Source organism: Hirundo rustica, chromosome 11 (assembly GCF_015227805.2).
Source record: "Hirundo rustica isolate bHirRus1 chromosome 11, bHirRus1.pri.v3, whole genome shotgun sequence".
NCBI classification, from domain to species: Eukaryota; Metazoa; Chordata; class Aves; order Passeriformes; family Hirundinidae; genus Hirundo; species Hirundo rustica.
Window position 1 is genome coordinate 17,523,654 of NC_053460.1, and position 25,285 is coordinate 17,548,938.

Below are 25,285 nucleotides of genomic sequence, written 5' to 3' on the forward strand. Positions count from 1 at the left end.
TTCCTGCCACACAGGTTTTGAAGTTATAAAAGAGGAAGTGACACATTTTTGAGTTTATTATATCACATTTCATCCCAGTCCAGCAGTATTTCCTCACAACACAAACCCCGCAATTCAAAAGGAAACATTTTTAACATAAGTTGCGTGTCTTTGCAACACAACCAAGAGGTAAAACCCTCTCCTGATTTTAATGTGATAAATATTTGTTACAAAACCAAAAAATAAAATCTGCAGTGTCATAAACCTGGGAAAACTAATGGTACATTTGCAGTTTCCTTTTCATTATAATGGTGTCGTAAGTCTTTTTAATGGGAATGCATTGTCAGATCCATAAAACATACATAAAACATATATTTCTCTAAAAATGAGAAAAGAATATCTTGGGAAATAACATCTTTGAAATTGCCATAAAGCCAGCACAGGTTATTGGGAAGTTTGGGTTAGTTTATGAGTCTGCTATGGCAATTATAGGAACAACCCCACAGTGGTTTAAAAGAAGCCTGGAAACGATTCTGAGTCCTGCTCTTGCACTGATGCTGTTATGATTTCATTTGATCTACTCCTTATTTGCACCAATGTAAACAGGAGCAGAAACCCTTTTTTTGCTGCTCCTGCTGGGATTTGAACCCCAGCACTGCCACCCCAGGAGTGATAAATCTCCATTTTTATTAATGCCAGGCAGATTGGACAGGGTACTTAGTGACAGATAAACCACCGCAACACTGGGGAGGCACAAAATATTGGATGTAGGTTTTTAAGGCCTGCTGTGAATTAAGGAAATTATCAACTGCTGCCAGAGATGAAATCTCTGCCGAAGGGAAGGGGGCAAACTCGCTCCAGTGAATTTTCTCTCTCCACAGAGAAAGCCACCGAAGGGCAGTGATTTACGGGAGGGCAGACGCAGTACAGGAAGAAACATTACTACTCCTGCTTTTTGCCATGTGCCTGGATCGTGCTTTATCCAAGATAATCCACTGCTGATAAAGAGAGCACGGTTATAAAGTAACAGCAGGGGCATGGAGTGAGCCCTGCGGAACCCACAGCTGTGTGCCAGCCGGGGATGAGTTCCCAGGCTGGAGCTGTTCCCAGGAGGTGCCACCCTGCCCACACCAGCCACAGCCGAGCCTCACAGCCGAGCTGGACTCACTGGGCCCCTGTCCCAAGGGAGAGGCCCTGACACACCATCCTGGAACTGCTGAGCACAACAAACCACAGCCCACTTGCACAATTATCACCCAACTCTCTTTACCTTTCCACCATCAGCCTTAAAAACAGGAGGCCCTTTAGCAGCACAATGGCAACTAAGGATCAAAAAGAGCTTCTGCTGCTTATTTTAAAGCTGATGGATTAGAAAACATATCATAGAATCACAAAATATCTTGACCTACGAGGATCATCAAATTCCAACTCCTGACTCTGCACAGCACAGCCTCAAAAATCCATCTATACACCGTCTTGTAAACACAGGAGAGGCTTTGTGCCTTTAGATCCAGTGAGAGAAAGTTCAGACAATGCTTCATCTTTTCTAAGCAAGCATTATAAACAAACTACTGGTGGGGAAAAGAAAAAGGAGACAAGAAACAAACAAACAAACAAAAAAATAGTCTGCGTTGGAAAGGGCCCTAAAGATCGCCTCATTCCAAGCTCTGCCTTGGGCAGGGACACCTTCCGCTAAGACCACAAGCTTCTTTCTAAGCTGTGTTTTATTATAATTTTTCTAAGTTCTTTAACATTTTATCCTTTGACTCAATAATCAGACTCTCCCCACGCTCAGAGATACGCAGGTTTCATTTCAATTGTGGCACTGCCATCCTCTGAACGTGTGGAGCCTTTGTGTATCAGACTAACGCAAAGCAGGCGTGGTATTGGGAGCACAGGAGGTGATTCATATTTTTGTTTGTGCTGCCTGGGTTTTTATAACAAATGTACACAGTAGCTCTGCCTAAGCAAAGTATTGATAGAACAGATATCTATTGAAAAAATGTAATTTCCTTGAAATGCAATTCGTTGTTGCGTGCTAAAGTTCTGTTTTGAACAAAAACATAAAAGAATTTTTAAAAGGCCAGGCAACACTGACAATAAAACAGTCCACCGGGTTTAGAACAGTTTGTTGTAATTTTTCAGATTTTTAACTAGAGTTTAATACTTTTGAAGTGGTATCATAGAAAATATGCATAAAATCTGCATTATCTACAGGATATAATAACAGAAGAAACACCTGAAATGTACATTCCAATCAATAAAACCAGTGCTTGAATATATTTCTGTTAGAACCTGCCAGGTTCCTATTTTGTTCCAAACTGGAACAAAAAGAAGTGTATTCCAGCTCCCTACTTGTCTCTGACTAGTATTTTTTTCTCTTTTTTCATTAGAATTACTAGTTTGAAATTTTTTTCTTCCTTAAAATATTTTAATCCAAAAAATTTTTTTTTAAAAAATAATTTGAGATTTCTAGAGCTCTCTCAGATAAATCCATTTTAATCAGGTAAGCAAATGAGCAAAAAAGTTGCACAGAAAATTGAGCTCTGTATACTCCTTAATTAGCTATTAAGTCAATATTTTAGAAAATATGTACTGTGTCTATTATTTAAAGAAAATATATAAATCATACTAATACATTATCTTTTTGTTTAAATATAATGAATTTTGGCCAGTTCTGTTTCATGTGGGCTAAGTGTTTTTATATGCCCTGATGAGAGATAACAGTCTAATTCAGTTTACAGACACAAAGTATTTTTGTTTTCAAAAGTTTGAAGGTCACCTGATTAATAAAATGATGAAAAAATAGAAATTAGGTAAATCTTTTACCCATCTCTTGGGCTTGGACAGAATAAAGAGGCTAAGTTTTAGAACAGAGGTAGGTTGGTAAATGGTCTAAATTATTAAGAGGTTGAGGCAGGTGAGAAAAGAATTCCAGGGCAGCAGAAGAAGAGTGGAGAAGCAGCCAAGGTAGAAGTGAAGCAGGGGTGAAGGCAGGCTGGGGTGAGGAGCAGAGGGCACAGGGAAGGGGCAGAGGAGCCAGGACCAAGCCAAGAGCAAAGCAGAGCAGGGCAGAGGGGAGGAACTGAGGAGCAACTGAAAGAGAAATTGCAATGGAGGGAGGAGAGCCAACTCCCTGTCACCACAGCTGGCCTCACACACCTTTCAGAAGATCCTGTTTGTACCAGCAGTGCCTTTTTCACAGGCACCAGTGGGCAGCAGCAGAAAAGTCAGGGATGGAGCCACTGCTTCAGCCGTGACAGATTGAACCCTGCCATTCTATGGTTATTTTTGTTTAGAAATCTGTGGTGGCTGATGCTGTGTTTAACTACTTTTGAAAGTCTGAATTAGAAATGAGAATCACAGAATCAGAGGAAATCCTGAGTGGGAAGGGACACAGCAGGATTATTGAGTCTGACTCCTGCCCCTGCCCAGACCACCCAACAATCCCCCTGGGCATCCCTGGAGCGCTGTCCCAAGGCTCCTGGAGCTCTGGCAGCCTCGGGGCCGTGCCCATTCCCTGGGGAGCCTGGGCAGTGCCAGCACCCTCTGGGGGAAGAACCTTTCCCTGCTCTGCAGCCTGAGCCTGCCCTGGCCCAGCTCCAGCTGCTCCCTGGGTGCTGTCCCTGGTCAGAGAGCAGAGATTGGTGCCTGCCCCTCGGAAGGATGTTGTATAAAACTCAAACATACTCTTCAGCATCTTCACACACAAGTTCTGAAGCATCCAAACATGTTGGCAATTCTGAATTTCTAATTCTGAAGATACTATACTATGATATGCAGCATGTAGGGCCCTCTACATAAAGGTTTAAAGTCCAGCTCTGCAACAAACCCGATGGAAGTGACAATGATTAGAAAACGATAGTGACAGAAAATGATGGATTATAACAGCTAACATCATCCTCCTGGTGCTGTAGACTACTTGCTGGGCTTAAATTCCCTGAGGCAGCAATGCACAGATGATTACTATTAAATAGACTCTCTCCACATATACTTTTCTATGAATTTCACATTTTGGTGTTGGTTTTCCTAATGCTTTTAGCAGGCAGTACTGCACAGAGCAGAATGTGCTTTGGAACACTCACCACACCATGCAATCACTACCAAGGGGGAAGGGAACATGTTTACTCATGAAATTAGATAAAACCCACTGATCTGATCAAATGGGAATAGGTTTTGCTCAAATTAGATCAAAAAGGGAAAATATTATAAACTGAAGATGCAAAAGTCATATGGGCATAATCATCTCTGACTTTGTATCTTTAAACCAGGAACGGGTTTAGACAAAGGAATACAAAATATGTTTTGACAACCTTACAACTACATGGCACAAACTCAGTATTGTTAGTGCAGACACTACTGGATTATTTAAATTCACTGCAGAGATACACTCTGATGATTCAACCCCATCCAATCTCATTTCTCATAAGAACCACTCACATTTCCTATTTTCATTGCATTCCTCTGTTTCATAAGACTACTTCTATGACAAGGAGCATTTCAGGGACTTTGAAAATGACCTGAACTGATAAATCTAAGATCATAAACCAAATCCTATGAAGGCATTTCAGCAGAAACAGAACAGCATAAAAACAGTCGCACGATGAGTGGGGAAATCCACTTGGGATCTGCCAGTAGTATTCCCAAAGAGCACCTTAAAGCAGCCCTACCTTATGGGGCTGGAGGACACATCAGGGTCATGAGCTGTCACCTGCCCCAACACAGAGTTGAGAGCAGCATTTTCGTGTACTTCCAGCAGGTATGTGGGTGAGGAGAAGACTGGTGGCTCATCAGCATCCTCCACCACGATCTTCACGGTCGCCGTGTCCTTGAAGGGGCCCCCGCTGAGGAAGCGAGGGTCGAGGTGAATGTTGGCTGCCTCCACCTTCAGAGTGTAGGACTTTTTGGTCTCAAAGTCCAGTGGCTGTTGAGAAGGACAGATAAATGTCTTTTACTGATGGTCACAGAGAACAAGGGATCGCAACGCTGATGGATGGAAGTTATGTGCGTTTTTAAGCACATGGAGCGAGCTCTAATGGAGTCACTTCCCTCTCCCAGAAACCCAGCCTCCAGATTTTCTAGGCACATATTGATATCTGTTTATTTACCAGCCTCTGAGAAAACAGCACTGTTTCCTTGTTTTTCACAAGAAATTTACTGAACTATTCTCTCTCATGAATTATACCATTACAATTACATATCAGACAAATGCTACAAATTTGTTGGGGATGACATGAATTGCATACCAATAATGCACTTCATCAGTGCTTTACAGGCTGGAGATGAGAAAAAAATTAAACTGGCTCCACAAAGAATAAGTATTTTATTACTTCCAGAAAAATGTGAGAAATGCAAAGAACTAGAAATTATTATTTGTTGGACAGGAGAGGCAAGATGTAGAGCTAATCATACAAGAAAGTACTTCAATATTCTTGCACTCCAAGTACCTCTGTATTTTAGTTTATAGGAGTAAATGAGGTAGACATCTCTCAGGAATTTCTTAAAACTCTAGCAATTTCTACTTCTGTATATTTTCTCTTTTTTTCTTTTTTTTTTTTTTTCCCCCAGACAGAATCACAAAACAAATTACTTTATTCTATCAATATACCTGCCATGTCACCACTGTTTTTACAATTTTACAGTTCCATATTAACTCATAAAAGATGAAAACTCGGTGGATTTAAGGGACTGAAATACCAAATAACCCCCAAATCGGTGACAGTTTTGAGTGTTAGATTTTTTCATTATGGGAGATTCAAGTTTGAGACTTGAAGCACATCAGTATATTCACTATATAATTCTCTTGTGTCTCACAACAATTCAAATTTCAAAGATGCAAATTGCCAAGCATTGGAAAGATATTAAGATTTGCATTATAATGTCTCAGGGATAAAAAGAAGAGGACATAGACACTCTGAATCTGCAATGCAAATACCAGCAAGAGCACAAACAGGAATCTTCACGAAGTCTATCAAAGTCTTCAATAGGTATATTTTCAAATTCTGTTGATCTTTTTTTCAGGTATGAATCAAGCTCTAATGGGATTTGCTCTTTCTCACAAATTCTAGTAAACACAAGAAAATCTTGCTTCTCTTGCAGCTCTTAAATTAGTAAGCTTTTGAAATTATGAATGGGGATTTATAAATCAGCATATTCACAATTTCCCAATCATGGCTCCTGTAGCACTTTTTCAATTGCTTTTCATATGCTTTACAGAAATGACAGCACCCCAATACATTTAGTCATGCCTAATCAGAATATCGTATTGAAAATTTACTCCGCATTGTCTAAAGCCCATGATTTTATGCTGAAGAAAATCTGTCGGTGAGCAGTACCCTCCACACATCATCTACTGGAGTAGAACCAAAATTATTATTGCTGTCAAAATGAAAATATGAAACAACATTATGGTTGTGATTCAGTTAAGAAATAAAGCCAAGGGAACTGGGGCAAAAGGCTAATTGCCTCAGCTTACAGGAGAGGCCACAGCATACAATAAATAACAGTAAGGAAGAGCTGGGATGTATATCATAATTTTCTCTTCAGAAAAACAAACGTAAATTTTGATAAATATACATCAGTTTATTATAAAGCTACAGTGCTGACCTACTCGCTGAGAAAGAAAAAATACAAAGTTTTGATAGGCAATCTGCCTGACCTCTTTAATGACAGGTACAGGAGGAATACTAATTACCTGTGCTCATTGGAATCACCTTTTCCCACTGGAATATCATGGTTTGGGTTTTGTTTACTTTTGTGTTTTATAAACAAAGATTCATTTAGAGTGATCTGTGCTATGCAGTTAGAATCCTCTTCCACTACTATAAATTATATTCATATCCTTTTTCAGAACACAGAATGAGGAACAGATTTTTCTCCTTCCCAGGAAAATAATGACAACTAAATCTGCAATTAACGTTTCCCTGGCATTACTAGAGGAGTTGTTCTATGCAGCCTCTCCCCATATTTCTGTACGTAAATGGGTGGTGCTTCTGTTTTGTACATGAAAATACCTCACCTTGCACACATCAAGACTGTACAAGCATAGAAAAGGTACCATGGCTTTCTTTAGGGCCCAAATTTGGCACTTCTCACGTGAAACTACTGATCTCCTTAGAAATATTCACTAATATCCCTGTTCATCGAGTGAAGACAGTTCAACATGAGAAAAGGTAGGAGACTAAGCTCTTACATATCAGGTAATTTAATTAATGCACTGTGATTTATTCTTCTCTGAATAGCTACACAGGAAATCAAATAACCGAGGGAAGTTACTTGATGAATACTCAGCCCAGATTTTACAGAAGTTTAAACCACCACCAAAGCAGAATCTAATCTACTCTTCTCCTTTGGAGCCAAGGAAGCAAAACCTGTGTGATATGACCACATGGGAGCCTGGATAAGATGAACAAGTTTCCAGCACCCATGGGTGTTTCCCCAATGAAAATTCAGAGGAACATGGCCAATACACCCCTTTTCATCACTCCACTGGCTTGACACCTCATCCACAGATAAAACAATCCCTGGAAATTCAGCAACTTCTCACAGAGCAAAGTCTGGCTGGGTAGTTGTATGTACAATAGACATTTATGTTTTTAACAGAGATTTGATTTACCTTTCTCACTCTAATAATGCCGTCCTGAGTTTGGGCATCTGTAGTAATCTCAAATATATCCATTCCATCTCCTTCAATAATATCATAGGATGATTTAGCATTTTCTCCAATATCCAGGTCATTTGCTTTCACCCTTCCTATTGGTTCACCAAGAGCAACATCTTCCATTACTGAGAAGTGATACAGACCTTACAAATAAGAGGAAAAGACTAAACATTACAGCTGATCCCAGTGTCCACTGTGTGCTCTTCAATGATTACACACCCCCAATGCCAACTCCTGAGATGTGCAACAGATCCAACCCCCATTACACAAGTTATTGGCTGAAAGAACCAGAGCGTGGTCCTCACACGAGAATATTCGCTTTATTGTAGGTGACTGTGCTTTCCATTCCAGCAGTCTCCTGCTTCTTCCTTGCAGGGATGTTTTGTGTTGGCAAACACAAATATTAAGCTCCTTTCAACACTGCAGAACTTACCTTTTTTACACAGATATTTTATTGACAAGGAGTTGCAATTCAGCCAAGAAACTTTGGCTTTTACTCCATGAAAAACTGGTCTAATACTTTAAAAACCTATTGTGTAAACACGTACTTAACTTCAAATATTTACTACTTTTAAAAATGTAATTTGATTTTGTTTGTTTAAACCCTTCCACCTCTCTTTTGTGGTAAGAGACTAATCAGGAAACATTCAAGAAAACTCTCAAGATTTATTTTCTACTGGAAACAATAACTTTTCATAGCAATCTTTACTGTGTTTACTATTTGTTGCAGAGTTAGACTAAAATCCATTAGAAATAGCTATTCAAATTGTCAGTATTTTATTTTTTGTAATACCTGCTCCAAACCTTTTAAGCTAAAAAGCATCGAAAATCTATTTAGATATATTAATTTAGGCAGGAATTTTATTAAGGTAAAATCCAAAACACCCATTTTCTTTTGTATCTCCCTGTTCCTAACTGTACTCTAAAAACCAAAAGACACATATTTTACACCCAAAATTCTTTCTGGAGTTCCTATATTTCTACCACTTTATAACTGACACTTATTTAAGTTAATACATGACCTAATCAAATGAAATGCTGCTCAGGAGTTAAAATAAGAAAAATAATTCAAGGATAATAGAAGAGACCATTAAAACAGTTTTTGACACAGGATTCTGGCCTTTTTCCTCTCTGTCCTCCCTGTTGTTCTAAGACAATCTGTTAAGTGCAGGCAATAATTTTCCAAAAACAATGTTCCAGAGTTTTTTTGCTTTACCTGTAACAGCTGATTGCAGTAGCAGCTGTTGAAAATAGGAAGGAAACCCTGAGGAATTCACACATACTTCTATTAGATACACAAAGAAGTCCCAAAGTGACTTGTTTCTAATGTTCCTAGGCTAAATTTTTAGAGATAATTTGGAGATCATCAAGATTCCTCAGAATATCCATAATGGCTCAAAAACAATGAGCAGCCAAAGCAATGAAGTGCCCTGGGAGATTAAATTACGCATTCATCATTTACACTGCTGTCCACACTTTGTGGTTTGAATCTCCAGGCACAGCTGATTGCATTGTTGATATTTTGCTCTCAGATTTATTAAAACAGTTTACAAAATATGAAGAAAAAAATTAAAAATTATGATGCAGCTGGCTCTTTTACACAAATTCCTCTTCAGAATTATGCATTGTGTCGTAGTGCTGAGCTGACCAAAATATCCACACTGGGCATCTTTGAAAGCCCTGGGTTTCCACAGCAGTGCACAGTTCTTCTCATTACAATTCTGTGGTAAACTGCCAGGTTAAAAACTTTGGTGACTTATAAAACGCCTCTAAAATTATTTCAGAGAGATCACAGAAGTAGTGAAAGTTCATCTTTTTCATTTCTAAAACCCAGGAGGCTAACACTCTGAAATCAAACCATAAATATACATTTCTGTCCTGCCTGGAAACAATAACTCGATAAAACACCCTGTTTCCCGAGCTCATTACCATTTATTGTGCAAGCAGCATGTATTACATCTTATGAATTTCGATTTCATTCTGGCTAGGCTTATTGTAAGTTTGATCCTTTCTTATTTTCCATCCCAGACAAATGCGAACTGTGCTTCAACAGTGTAAAAAAAAACAAAAAATAAAAAAAAAACAAAAAACAACTCAGACTTACTCAGCTCTTGTCCAGGGGCAGAGTGGTGGCTAACCTGTGGTGCTGGGCAGCCAGCTCAGAATGCTGCCTTTTAAAAGGCAGAATCTGTAATAACACCCAGCTCTAAAGTTACTGTGGCTCATCATGAAAGCAATAAATACATCATACCCAGGGAGGGTACACGCAGGGTTTTTTCCTAAAGAATTGGCATCGTGGTCAGTTGTTATTCCTAGAGGGAAGCTTGAATCCTGCAGGAGCTGTAACAGCTTCAGAGGCGACACCTTCCTCATTACTGCAGGAAAACTCATCCAGGAGCAAATGCATCCCAGGGATAACGATGCAGTGTTGCTGATGCCCCCAGTCAGCGTGTCACCGTGCCCAAAAGCACTGGGAAGGGGCAGTTTCACCTCCACATGCTGTGCTCCTGGGCTGCCCCCAGTTTGGACCAGTTGTGCCGCTGATTTTCGGGTCAGATTCGTGCCAAAGGTTTTCTGAGGCAGTGCTGGTACAATATAAAAGCCAGGTAAGCTGGCAAAGGTGGATCTGTGCTCCCTGAGTTGGAGCCACAGGGCACTGCAGGTATAAAAGAAACATCCCTCTGCATGCCTGTGATAGAGTTCGTCTGCAGACACTGCATTGTTGGGGAAATCGTTGGAAAACACTAACACAGGGGGAAAGGCAATGCAATGCGACACAAAGTAAAAAATTTATGCGTTTCCTGCTTAAAGAGAGAAAAGCTTTTATTGTGCAGAGTGCTTATCTGTTAAAAACCACTAAGATGAGGCAATAAAATATGTATTTTGAAAATAAGCTTTTGCCCCTGCTTATTTGTATTAGATTTCTCTCTCTCTCCATCTCTATGTACATTTTCTACAGGCTACAGAAGCGTATTTATCGTATGCTAAGCACTAGGACAAACCCATTTTACTCTGTGTCCTCAGAAGAGGGCAAAAGTGGAATTCAAGTCATCTATATATGGAAAAAATTAACTTTACACTGAGTCCCTGAGCACCTTGTTAGAAATACATACTTTTAAGAAAAAAAAAAATTATGCAAAGCCTAGATGCAGGCTCAAAAAACTTTTAACTTTAATTTTCCAGAACAAGCTAGATAAAAATGCTGTTTCTAATACTGTATTAGGTTGCACCTGTTCCAAATAAAATCAATCCAGTGATTATGCTCTTCTTCCTCTTTTTTCTTTTTGTCTTCATCTTGAAAATAGACTGCAAAGCTTGCAGAGAATCTCAGCAGGATGCCAAATCATTTTAACCTAGCTCAGCAAGATACCCATTGGAACCACAGTAGAAAATATGGATTTTGAATTAAAGATCAACAATTATCAAGATTCAGACTTATTTTCTTTGTTTTCTTCAGTATTGCCTAATTAGTCAAGGCTTTATTCCTTTTATCAGTTATATGTGTCTTTTACTGGTGGTGTCACTTGTCTGCATGAGATGGAAGCAACAAAGCACACAGAAACAACTGCACTGAGAGGAAATAAATATGTTTTCAGAAATCTCCAGGCCCTTTTGGGCAGAAGTAAGAGCAGTAACAAGGAAGGCAGAGATCTGCATATACTGTGGACATGATTTCCTCTTTCCCAAGTTCTTAATCAGGCAGAGGACTATTAATCCTTCTCTAGTAACAACATCTTTTATATTACATTAAAAACCCAGGCAATATGAAGACTGAAAAAAACAACTTGATAAAAAACAAAACACAACACAATAAAAGCTTCTTATATAGGAGCACACACACATATAATGGCACTTACTCTGTGCAAACTTAGGAGGATTGTCATTCACATCGCTGAGTGTAATTGTCACCGTTGTAGTTCCAGAGAGGCCACCCATATGTCCACCCATATCTTTTGCTTGGATGACCACAAAATACTCTTCTTTGGCTTCTCTGTCCATGTTGGGAAGAGCTGTTTTAATTATAGCTACAATAATGGGGGGGAAAACAGTCAGGTACAGACACAAATTCAGTTTGCAGCTGTTTTTATGGATACATGCAAATATTGGTATACAAATGATATCAAAGGTCCAGTTAGGTTACCACTTAATACTAAGGATGAAGAGGAATTTGAAATGTTGAAAAAATTATATTAGAGGTCACCTACCTTCATTTAATTAGAAGTGCACTGAAACTGTGGTTCAAAACTCAAGAATTAATTGTAGCTGTGATACATATTTGTTTTACATTTTATTCCCAAAAAATTTCTTGGTTTCTGCCCTACCTCCCACAGAAATCCATCTTTTCCCCACAGAGTTCCCAAACAGAAGACAACCACATAGAAAGCTGATTCGGTGAACACTGTTAACCACATCTGTTTAGGTTGTTTAGAAGAATTTAAACCAAACCCAATATTTAATCTGCTCTTGTATATATTGCAGGCCACGTTTGTTCTCTTAAGTCTTAAACTGAGTGCCTAAACTTGAACAGGAGAGAGACAGACTCCACTCCACTGCTCAAGGGGGATCACCTGTGGAACAGTGACCTCAGGAAGCTGCCATCACCTACTTTATCAGGTTAGAAGCTTTTAAACCCAGAGAAGTTCAATGATCTGCTGTATACCAGAATAGAAAATGTCAGTGGGCTGAAGGAAATATCAACAATGGACAGTTTGGTTAATTCCAAAGCCAGATCCACTATAAACTCCAATAGATTTCAGGGACATGTAGTAGAAGAAGTAATCATTCTTTTTTTCCAAATTTTTTCCACCTGTAATGTGCTAGTATATTCACAGTATGTATTGAAAGTGTGACACTAAATTTTCAAAGGCAAATTTAAATAGCACTCATTGCAGTTTAGTAAAGTTCACGATAATTATAAAATCATAATGGACTAAAGAAAGCCCCACTAAACCTAGGGAAAACAGTTAAAAATGTTCAATTGGAATATTGCACTTGTTTGTTTGTTTTTGTTTTTTTTTTTAATTCCATTAAAAAAGAAATAATGTTTCCTTGCAGACATTGATAGTAACTCAACAAATCTTTTCGTTTTGCTTTCTTTCTTGGGATTGGAATAGCTGTGGAGCCTGCGTCCATCTCATACTCTTTTTGTCTGGAACAAGTTCTACTAACCAAGTTTTGTAGAAATGACACTTTGAATGAAATGCTGAGATTACCTATTAATGTAGAAGTAAGAAATATTCTTTTTGCATTAATAGAGATGCCTTTTAGTAAATTCTAAAATCTATAAATTATAAAGAAAATGCTACTATTGATTAAATACCCATTCATCTTCAACAATATAACACTGAGAACCTGATCTGACCTTCTTTTTATGGCAGAGGACCACGCTAAGAGCAAGGGGGTGTAAGGCATTTATAATAAATAATACACTTCCTCCATAAACCACCAAATATAACACGACAGCAGGCTTGTAACCGTGTAATTCTTTTCCATAAAATATTTTTGGTTGTTGCCTCACGTACGTTATAATTCTGCAGGAAAATGAAACCTCTGCCTCATGTCTGCAGCAGCCGAGGCAGAGAAGTCTCCTGCTCCCGAGGAGCTCAGAGCCACGGCAGGGCTGGGGTTGGAAGGGACCTCTGGAGATCAGCAGGTCCAGCCCCCTGCCAAGGAAGGGTCACCTGGAGCAGGTGACACAGGAACACGTCCAGAGGGACAGGAAAACTCTCAGTTGGTGAGTCTTTATTCCAGCACAGGGAATAAAAAGCCCACAGTAAGTGGGGTTTGGAGCCAATGGCCCGGCAGGTGGAAGCGCCTCGGAGGGAACCCGAATTATTCTGCCACACATTGAAGAAAATGCTTGTGTTAAGTTTTCTGAGTGAAAGCCGGGGAACAATAAACCCCATTTATCAGGTTTGATAGGTGCAAAATACAGTCAGTGAAAGAGTAGGGTCATTTCCTCCATGGCAGTCTGGGTAAGGAAAGTAAATGATGCTTAATTCTAAAAGCATCTGACAGTTGTGGCTGGTTTGGACTGACTGCGTTACTATTGGCAAATAATAATGATGTATTCTGCAAATAGGTCCATTGTTATAAGTGAAATGACTCATAAAAAGCATTCTAATGCAAACCTAGGCTATCAGAATTTGGTCCACGTTCTTTTCTTTTTCACTAATATAGCAGATCCAAATATCAATGAACCCTTATTTCAACAGGGCTTGTATTAAACATACTATACATTATCTCCATTATTTTTTTTAGGCAGAGTTTCTATGTTTGTTTGTTTTTTTAACCTAATTTACATAGTTACGTCTAGCCTACAGATGAGTTGTATGAGACGCCATATTTTGTATTCTGCAGTTTCCACTGAGAAAAGTCAATTATTTCACTAAATTGATGGTTTTTCCTAGACAGGTATTTTAATTTGTCTCTTGATGTATTGAACAGTTTAGCTCTTGCTTACGGTTTGAAATATATCAGGCAGATTAAATACCTTTAGAAGTGCCGAAGTAAAAATTAAAATTTTTGGGTTTCTTTTTCTGTATAAAGGTACTAACACAAGCTGTTGTTTCAATAGTTTTATACATATCTGCTGTCACAGACCATAAGCCACTTGCCAGAAGCTGAGTCAAAGACAAGTTTCAATTTCAAACACAATAAAAAGGCTAAAAAGCAGTTTACTGTTTAAATTACTGTAAGAGGAACTGAAGGTTTTTAAGAACCAAATCTATCCAAATTACACGGGCTGATTGTTACCACTGCATTCAGAATCAATAGAATTGAGGCCAGCAACAGGGAAGTGTTGATATCTCCTAGGAGGTAAATGTATAAACACCAAAATTCCATCCTCATCTGTCGTGCTCAAGACAAATACAGGCTAAGAGAGTTCTGCATAGAGAATCTCAAGGATGTTTATCTGTTCTTTTGCTTTATTCACCAGTCCTCAGGCTGGGCTTGCAGGAAGTACTGAAACCACCTGTTTATTTTTAGAACACGATCCGGGCTCACCAAATACCAACGCGCACACAGAACATTAACTCATGGAGCATTCAACCTGCTCTGCTTCAGCTCAACCCAGAAACAAATGGAGAATAAAATCATAATCACTTTCAGCATGCAGTGATGGATGAGAAGGGGATGTGCCAAACGGGAGTAGCTCAAAAGCGAGAGAATTACCATAGACTAATGTAAGGCAGGTAGATGCTTGTTGGAAGATTGTATTCAGAACAGTTATCAATGGCTTACTGTCAAGTGGAGAGATGGATGATGTGGTTCATGGGGTTTGTTCTGCTTCTAGAATCATTCAATATTTCCTGAAAGCCAGAAGGCAGGGAGAACTTATCAAGCCTTTCAGATGACACAAAGTTGGGAGCCATTGCAAGTACAGGAGGAACAGGATTAGAGATCAAAACAATTTTCACAATTTGGAGAATCTAAAATAGCAGGATGCAGCTCAATTTGGCAAGTAAAAAGCATTTTGTGTGAGGGAAACAATTAACTTCCCAATTACAATAGAGCAGATGACTCACAAGACAGAAGAGAATGTGGAGTCAAAATGAGCTGAATGTGAGACAACAGCAACTTGCTGATAAAAGTGCTCAAGCATTTCCTGGTATATTAGTTAGTATGTTATGTGGAAGAGCTATGGAATAATCTTTCCAGTGCACTCACACAGGTCAGGCTGCAGCTGGAAGAGTGTATCCAGTTTTGAAAAATATTGGTTTATATAGTCAGGGAAGTATAAGGAAAGCCTTTACAGCAAAATATGTAAAAATTACTGGGAAGTACTCTCTTTTTCCACTGGGGTTAAGAGAAGATACAATGGGCCTAAAATATAACTCCAAAATGGGTTTCAGCTGCACCAAGAGAGATTTCAGTTGAACATTAGGGAAGTACCGACAGAAGGCTGCCTCTAGAATGTGCAGTGTTCTCATTCCTGCAAGTTTTTAAGAATCTATCAGTCAACCATCTGCCAAGAATGGGAAGGGAAAACTGGATCCTTTTTGGGGCCAATGGCACTCACTGCTTTCTCACTCAAGGTTCCTCCCCTCCATAATATCTAAGTCAAGGCTTTGTCTCCTTGTAGCCTGAAATAATTCCCAAAGTTTACTGCTACGAAATCATTCACAGACATGTGGTACAACCACTGAACCTGTGTCCCCCAGAATTTCCCTCCAGATCTTCTCCCTCAGGCTGGGGAGATCAGGGAACAGCCTGGAAGGCAAAGAAGTCAAGAAGCAAACTATTTCCTCCAAGGATTAAACCTCTAAATATTGAAACACCTTTTTCTCTTTTTTTTTGGCTGAGTTGCTTTTCCTGGGCAGCCATCGGTGTCCCACTGCTCAAGAGCAAATAAAGCAGCTGCAGAAGGGGATTTACTTTTGCAGTGGTCCTGACTGCACACACTGAGCAATTTGCACAATCTGCCTCCCAACTTGAATCAGTTAAAATGCACCCCTGGGGACTACATTCAAAAACCTATTTGGACAAATATCCACTGTCTCACTCTGAAAAAGTCCGGGGGAAAGGAAGCAAAGTGGCAGAAGCTGCAGCTCATGAAAAGAAAAAAGCAAAAAAAAAGGCAACAGAAAGAAGGATGCTGGTTTCACTTCTGTCTCCATTTTTTTTAAGGATCTCTTTATGATAATGCCATAAAACTGTACATAATAATAATTGAGCACATGGAACAAAACCAAGCAAGCACTATGCAAAATTGGAACCTGGCCCTGAAAAGCCTTTCTCAAGTATCCCATTCATCTCACACTCTTTGTTGAAGACTTCCTGCTATTTCAGCTTGCAGACTTTGGTACTTTGGAACTTTCCCTACTTCATTTTGCAAGACCTAAGTAATTGCTTTTATCTTCCTTCCGTGCTAGAATCTTGGTGGAGATTCTTATTAAATATAAGAGTCATTTAGGACCCAAACTCCTGAAAATCAATCTTGCAATTTCTTCAGAGCCACGAGTGGCATTCTTTGTATTCTCGTGAAGCACAGTGACCTCAGTGATGTTTTAGCAGTCCATAAAAAAGGTTTACTTGGAGATCTGTGGAAAACCTGTGCCATAATTCTTTAAAAATTAGTAGATCACAAATACCTTTACTCAAAGTTTTAAAAAATGTAGTACTTTGATGATGTGATACAGGAATATTGATCCACCATTTTTAATTTTATTTACCTTTATCATAATCTCCTAAATAAGAATTATCATCAAACATTCTAATTTCTTGTTTCATTTCTAAGCAAGACAGGAAACATATCTGCAACCTCTAGCAAGGCTTCCTAACTTTCTATAAAAGTTATTAATTACAAGAGTTATATGAACTACACTCAGTTCTAGATATATATGAAATCAAACACATTAAGCACAGTAAAAATAATGACTGTGTGAAGAATCAAATGCTATTTTACATTTTATATTTCTATGCCATTTTTTTCATTTTCAGTAGAGACTACTAGTGTATGTATTTTACTCTAATGTTTATTTTTAGAAAGTGTATGGGGAAGATGGCAGGGTTTTTTTAAACAGAGATCAAGGTTGAATATGGTTTTATTAATTCGGGGTTTTTAACATAGGATTTATTCTATTTTCTTTTTCAACCCACATTATTACAATTTTTGCAGTTTCTGCTCTTGATTCCATTTTGAAATTGACCCTGCAAGTTTCTTAGTGCATGTGAAATTACCTCCTTTTCTCTATGTGCGTTCTGCTAGTAGTATATCCAACTATCCATGACTGGATAACACCTATTACAATGTTGCTTTTTTAATTCAGGTGGACTTGTCTCTGGGTTTTAGAGAATGGGTTCAAAGCTTTAAGCTCTACTTACCAGCCATTCCCTTTTCCCTAGGACCCTTTCACTGGCAAGGTGAAAGGATCACTCTCTCACCAGCTGAGAACAAATTCAGTAAATAAACATTTGGCACAGCATTTACGACCTCGTTTCCTTAGGATTTCATTTTTAGCAATATAATAGCTGTGATTACACCAGACACTTTACAGAAAGTAGCCTTGGATTCTTTTTCAGGTGCTTTCCAGCTCCAGCTGTGTAGTTCAAATTCCTCTCTCTAATTCAGGCCCTTGAAGTACATTATTTAGATATGTTGCCCGTTTTCCTACTCAGCATGAGGAACAGTCAAGCTCAAACTACCTCGCAAGCTTTCTAAAATGATAGAGCTATTGCTCTGAAATGCAAGAAATATGTGTGGTATCAGCTTTTTTTGTTGCTGCTATTATTTGATAAACTCAAGAAGCAGAAATCGCTTCTTTCCAAACGCCAATCTGCCTTGATCTTAAGCCACTCAGCTTCACCAGCTGCAGCCCAGCAGAACTGTTTTCAAACGTCTCTGCAGTGATTTTATACTTATTAATCAGCAAGGACAGCTCTTGGTGTTACTGAAGGGCCCAATCCTAAATACCTGTTCCATAATAGCTGCGCTTTCTACTGCAGCTAACGAGAGAGCTGCGGGACTGACTCAGCTCTGCTCTGGCTCCGTGTCAGCCCAGCCCTCTCCTAATGGGCTGTCACCAAGACAACTCACAGGGCCACCAAACACCTCAGTACAAACACCTTGACACATCCTCGGCTTGCACAGACTGTTTAGTACACAAAGACATGAAAAGACTCCCAGCAGTGTGAGAACAGACTCTGCTTCCAGCACTGTGCCCGAGCACTGGAACAGCAGCAAGCAGTGATGCACTCCAGGAATCCCTGTGTGTGCTGCAGCCACAGTGCTGCCCTGGCAATGCTGCTGCTGCTGCTGCAGCCACAGTGCTGCCCTGGCAATGCTGCTGCTGCTGCTGCAGCCACAGTGCTGCCCTGGCAATGCTGCTGCTGCTGCTGCAGCCACAGCGCTGCCCTGGCAATGCTGCTGCTGCAGGCACAGTGCTGCCCTGGCAATGCCGCTGCTGCTGCTGCAACCACAGTGCTGCCCTGGCAATGCTGCTGCTGCTGCTGCAACCACAGTGCTGCCCTGGCAATGCTGCTGCTGCAGGCACAGTGCTGCCCTGGCAATGCTGCTGCTGCAGCCACAGTGCTGCCCTGGCAATGCTGCTGCTTCAACCACAGTGCTGCCCTGGCAATGCTGCTGCTGCTGCTGCAGCCACAGTGCTGCCCTGGCAATGCTGCTGCTGCTGCTTCAACCACAGTGCTGCCCTGGCAATGCTGCTGCTGCTGCCACAGTGCTGCCCTGGCAATGCTGCTGCTGCTGCTTCAACCACAGCGCTGCCCTGGCAATACTGCTGCTGCTGCTTCAACCACAGTGCTGCCCTGGCAATGCTGCTGCTGCTGCTGCAACCACAGTGCTGCCCTGGCAATGCTGCTGCTGCTGCTGCAACCACAGTGCTGCCCTGGCAATGCTGCTGCTGCTGCTTCAACCACAGTGCTGCCCTGGCAATGCTGCTGCTGCTGCTGCAGCCACAGTGCTGCCCTGGCAATGCTGCTGCTGCTGCTTCAACCACAGTGCTGCCCTGGCAATGCTGCTGCTGCAGGCAGAGAGCTGCCCTGGCAATGCTGCTGCTGCTGCAGCCACAGTGCTGCCCTGGCAATGCTGCTGCTGCTGCTGCAACCACAGTGCTGCCCTGGCAATGCTGCTGCTGCTGCTGCAACCACAGTGCTGCCCTGGCAATGCTGCTGCTGCTGCAGCCACAGCGCTGCCCTGGCAATGCTGCTCTCTGGGCTCCATGGCCCTGGATGCTGCTGTACACACCTGCCTTCTTCAGGGGAAGGTGTTCCTGCCATGGCAGGGGTGGAATGACATGAACTTTAAGGTTCCTTCCAACCCAAACCACTCCGATTCTGTGATACTACAATTCTTTGAAAAGGATTTTCTACACCCCTCTTGCTAAAGCAGAACACCCACCCATCCCAGTTCATGCCTCCTCTTTATCGCTGCAGTCAAGAGTTTACTTAACTCTAAATCTGCAGTAACTGGCACAGCCATGGCAGCAGCAGTAGTCAATAAAATGAGCTGGAAAGCAGCAGCTCAATCCGTGCTCTGACTCATGTTGAACAAGTACTTTCTCTACACTGATCCCATGAGGGTTTAGATCTAAAGTATTTAGAAGCTGAACTATTTAGGAAGGCTCTGTTGAACACGAGTGAGTTCTGCTCCTAGCAGCTCATTACTTTCCCCTTACAGTAGTAGATTCCTTCCTGTACCAAAACTGTTTCTCATTTCTCTCCAGCTTGAAGTGCTTCCCTGTCACTGTATCATGAATAATTACAAAAACAGTCCCCATGTTTCTCTTTTATTAACACCTCTCAAATATTTGTGCAGTGATTTCATATCCTTCTTTAATCACCTCTGATCCAGTTTACACAAATTTAGTTCAATCAATCTTTCATTATAAGTAATATTCTCCTGACTTTAGCTACCCTGCTTTGAGCATTCTCAATATCTCAGCAGTGTTTTTATGATGACAGCTCTTATCAGCCCTACACACCATCTTCTGAGGGCACCTTGTGCCATCGGGAATGAACTGGACATTAACAACCAGATAGAAGAAATAACCTGAACATCACAAACATATCTGTAACTTTGAAAAAGTGCTGTTTTATATTCTTATTTGTTTTCATTCTGCTGGACTCCATTATAAGATCAAAATGGAGGCAAGACTGCAAATTAAAATGAAAGATTCAAGCCTGGCTTCTGTTGAGTGAAGTTTTCATTCCTCCTGGACCTATTAATTAATGTTCTGATTTCAGTGATTCAACACTGTGGACCAGAGAGGGCCACACACTGTATTAAAAACTGCAGTTAAAAGCATGTGCTCTTCCAACTGAAAGTTAAACCAGGTATAGGGGAAAGCCCCATATTTATTCACTCTCCAAAGAAATATCCACATTCTATTGGGAGAGTCTTCAGCTTTCTGGGTCTGCAGATTCTTCCATCCATCTCAGTGTACCTCCTTGAGCCTTGGCTTCGCACCAAATGCCCACATCCAAGACAGCAGTGCTTAAAAGCTGTTCTTTTTCAGCCAGACTAAGGGCTTGTGCTTCACTAATCCCACTCGCCTTCCAGTGCTGTAGGGCTTTGCTGCAATTTGCCTTATTCATGGAACTATATTTCAGGTATGTGTAGGAGTGACATTATTTAAGTTCACGTGAAATGTAAATAAGTCAGACACAGCTGAAAATGTATTTCCTCAGCTATCCCTATATTGTAGAACACAGTGTCACTTCATATTACTTTTCATTATGATAATCTTATTTTAAAGCTGACAGTCATGATTTAATATCCTTGAAAAAGCTTAAAAGTGAGAAGTGTACTCCAGCTACGTTTAGCAGTCTTAAGGAACCCCTTTCCCAGCATTTGGATTATGAGAGAATCCGTACAACTTGTGTACCTTTATAAATAAAACACACTAGGCAGGGAGCCTAGCATCAGTTACTGAGATGGAACCATAATGATACAAGGAATATATTTCAGCCCACCATGAGTTTTGTTACTAATCTGATGCCATCACATTTCAAGTTTTGTCTCTCATAGAAAAAAAATCTAAATCTGTATCTTTGTCATGTATTAATTATATCCACCCTCTATCCAACAAACCAGTGGTCATAATAAAATTCACCACAAAAAGCAAAAAACATTCGGAACAAGCCATCAAAAAAGCATTTACCCTAAGCCACATTCAGAGCACTGAGTGTAAAATAACTTCCGAATTACCTCCTTTCATGTGTCTATAACTCTTACAGAAGATCTTGCAAACTAGAACTGCAGCAATATATGCATTTTTCATCTCAGGTAATGGAAAATTATTGTTTTATGGGTCACTCACCAGCACTTGTTTCTTTGTGCCCAACATTATAGAACCGTTTCAGTGAGGAGGTTGAGTAATGCAAGTTCCAGCTGAGAGTGATTCAGATAAGGGTCACATCCAGCTCCTGCCAAGCCAGGAGGAACCTAAATGCAGGAGAGGAAGCACCTGCTTCCCTCACATTCACCCTCAGGTGTGACAACCCCTCCTTAGCACAGGCACAAAGCCACATCCTCCTCCTTTGCTGTCTCTTTTTGTTCTGAGGATTACAGAGGAATCAGGAGGCACGGTTGGGATAATTCCTCATGGTTCACCCTCCACATGCCATTAAAACCAAGCAGGAAGGTCATACAATCCTTACTCTGAGCCAGAAATTAAAAAATTACAGACCAATACTGCCCTGGTGTAGGCAGCTGTACAGATCTACATTTACTCTTGGTTTCTAAGAAAGATAATAAAAGGTCAGTCATCTAGAAAAATTATAAATAGATCAGTTCTCAATAGCTGTACGTTTGATAACACTTGATACACTCCTACAAATGACAGAAAATATTTATATTCTGAAGGGGATCACTCTCACACAGCCCATTTCTAAAATACTGATTCCATTTAGGGGAAGACACAATATCTGTGTTCAGAAACAATTTTGTTTCAAATTAACTGAAAAGACTTTCAACTTATCAGGGCACTAATGAAGTATAACCACCAAGAAAAGGCAGCTATACACACATTCCCTCTCGCAGCCCCCAAAAATCTCAAACAACCTTCAAACCCTAAAATATGTACCACACTTGGAGGATCATCTTCAGGTTGGATTTGTTTGGGGTGAAACACTACTCTACCTGCTCAGCTTTAATTTGTACACTGTCACAACAGTATCCAAACACCCCTCGACATAAAAACTTCCCTGAGGGTCCTGAGGACTACAAGATAACGTGTTTTCCTGGCTTAGTTACTGATAGTTGTGATGGTTCACACTGCAAAGATTGGGTAAATATAGAGAAACAAACATCTTCACACTTCATATTTGCTTTGGACATTTTGGTTTAGAACAACATTTTTCACCCTGCATATGTGGCATCAGTTTCTACATAGCTACCTGCATCTGGTTTGATTAATGATCAAACTTTAATGTATATTTATATTTTATATATCCTAAACAAACAAATGTGAGAGCAGGATGGTGATTCCACTGCAGATGAAGGGCACTACATGGAGATGGCAAAGAAAGAGAGAAGAGCCTCAGTACAGAAACTCAGCCAGTTACAGTGAATTAGAGGAGAACATAATTTATGTCCTCCACAGATCTAGAAAAATGGGGGATCTGAAACCATTTATTCACTCAGAAGCCGCTCCATAAGATAAAGCCACTTAGGGACTGTGGCCACAGTTGAAGTTTTTTCAATAAATTCCCCTTAGACACTAACATGTCATTTTCATGGTAACTGAACTGCTCTGCAAAGGAATATTTGTAGCAGAAATTGAAGAGACGAGGGGGGAATTAATGCCAGTGAAACAGGAGAAAACCCCTGATTTTCAGGTTCAACAAGAAGCTTTGGAGCTCTCTCTGCTTTCATGATAACAGGAATCACTTTCCAAGGTGAGGAACAGTTACTTCTTTGGACTGAGCATTAGGGTTTAATGCAATACAAATAAGAAAACTAAGTTAAATGAAGTAGGGTTTTTTTACACTTGGAATATTTTATTCAGGCCATTTTTCTGTGAAAGAAAAATCTTTTCTGTGGGTGGAGAATGCACTTCTCAGCTCCTTTAGGAAAGCTGGCATGTTTCAGTGCTAAGGCACAAACTTTCCCTTGTAGAAACTGAGAAAAACCCTACAGTCAATTCCCCTCTAATTAGGACAGCTCACACAAGTAATTGCTGCATGCAATAATTTGTAATATTAAAGAAACCAAACAGTATATTTAGATACTTGATGGTCAGAGGTTTGTTCAGAGTTATATTTCCACTTGATTTGTGACAAACAAGCCACAGGAACTCAGGGCCTTCACTAATAAACACTCTCTCCACACACTTATTTTTGGAACAAGCTGCTCTTTTTCCATTGTACTGTGCTAAATTTTTTCCCTGTAAAACTCTATTTCACATGCAGTGTAAAAATAAAAGGCTGAATCACATTCCAGAGATCCCTTTCACATTTAGGATAGCTGTCCTTCAACCAGAAAAAAACACTTTCCATTAATATTTTTTGATGCACACCATTTACTTAAAGTCTCATAAAGTTAGGGCATTTCTAGGAATAGGAAATAATTCTTCCATGCAATTTCATCAGAAATATTTCAAGAAATTCCAGCTTTTAAAAGATTACAGGAGTACTATGTTTATTGTTGGTGAGAAAACTTAGTTCACTCAATCTACCAAAACCATCCTTTAATAATTTCTCTGAGCATTTATTTTATAGTTTTGTTACTCAGCACAAGAACAAGAACTTTTACTCCTGTTTTGTTGCTTGACAGCTGTATAAATTCAGGTGGATATTTGTATGCTTTAAAGAGTTTTTGTTTTCTTCGCCTTAGGAGATCACAGCTGCTTCACTCACAGTGATTTAAAAGGATTTTTAGTAACAGGTGACAGAATATTAGAAATATTATCAAATCACCTTAAAACCTGCATAGGACAACCTAAAGAAAACAAGAAGGAATGGATTTATTGGCACTTCTTTCATTTGACTTTCAAGACTACAAAACCACAGAGAACTAAAGTCACCCTAAAGGCATGCTAATAGAACTTCACACCAACACCCACGATTGATGCTCTTTCTCTCCCCAAATTGATCCAACCAATCAAGAAAGAAAAAGTATTTTTAATGAAAACATAAAATATAGTTACTAAAATTCCCAAGCTGTTGCAGCAGCCCTCTTGTTAGAGGGTAGAAATGAGCCCAGACACAGACTTCTTGTTAATCACAGCATGAAAAGGGTCCTGAATTATTCCTCTTTCCAGCTCAGCCATCCTGACCCCAACCATTCACTGACTGGCTGCAGCAAGCTCCTGCTGTAGATTTCCCTTGCAGCCTCTGACTGTGGGTTATTTCCTGCTGAACTCTGACTGCAGGGATTGGTGTGCAAACTGTGACTGCAGGCTTTTACCTGGCTGGACTGTGACTGCAGGGATTGGTGTGCAAACTGTGACTGCAGGCTTTTACCTGGCTAGGCTTTGACTACAGGGATCGGTGTGCAGACTGTGACTGCAGGGATTGGTGTGCAGACTGTGACTGCAGGCTTTTACCTGGCTAGGCTTTGACTACAGGGATTGGTGTGCAAACTGTGACTGCAGGCTTTTACCTGGCTGGACTGTGACTGCAGGGATTGGTGTGCAGACTGTGACTGCAGGCTTTTACCTGGCTAGGCTTTGACTACAGGGATTGGTGTGCAGACTGTGACTGCAGGGATTGGGGTGCAGACTGTGACTGCAGGGATTGGGGTGCAGGCTGTGACTGCAGGCTTTTACCTGACTAGACTGTGACTGCAGGGATTGGGGTGCAGACTGTGACTGCAGGCTTTTACCTGGCTAGACTGTGACTGCAGGTTCAACAACAGGTTCCAACTGCAGACCCAGACTGACCTCAGAGCAAAGATTCTCTCTCCCCAGGATGCTGCTTCACATTCCTCCTCCTCCTCCATGATTCTCCCTCACCAGCTAACCCACTCCCTTTTAGCACACTTATCTTTATTGGCTGAATAAAGATATGTGTGATAAAAGGCCTATCAGGGGCAAGGCTGTATTGGGTAATTAACACAGCTGTTACTTATCAGGGATAAGGTCACCTGTATTCCCTTCTCCTATACCAAGCTAAAAAGTCCTTTATCTGGGAATGCTATAGACTCACATTGAACATTACATTATGCTCATTAAACCCCTCAGG

The 25,285-nt window shown here is 40.3% G+C and overlaps 1 protein-coding gene across 6 annotated transcripts in view; it reads right to left on the reverse strand.

The window, feature by feature from the left end:
• Nucleotides 1-25,285, reverse strand: part of CDH8 (cadherin 8) — a 156,666-nt gene that overhangs the window by 57,941 nt on the left and 73,440 nt on the right. For 4 of the 6 annotated variants that reach the window (XM_040075132.2, XM_040075133.2, XM_040075130.2 and 1 more), the window contains 3 exons: nucleotides 11,497-11,664; nucleotides 7,595-7,782; nucleotides 4,650-4,903 (listed from right to left, as the gene is read on the reverse strand). In XM_040075132.2, coding sequence (XP_039931066.1) covers nucleotides 4,650-4,903; nucleotides 7,595-7,782; nucleotides 11,497-11,664 — 610 coding nt within the window. Of the gene's footprint in view, nucleotides 1-4,649; nucleotides 4,904-7,594; nucleotides 7,783-11,496; nucleotides 11,665-21,308; nucleotides 21,361-21,420; nucleotides 21,513-25,285 lie in introns of those variants that run through there. The other 2 variants (XM_040075135.1, XM_040075134.1) reach the window with 2 other exon arrangements.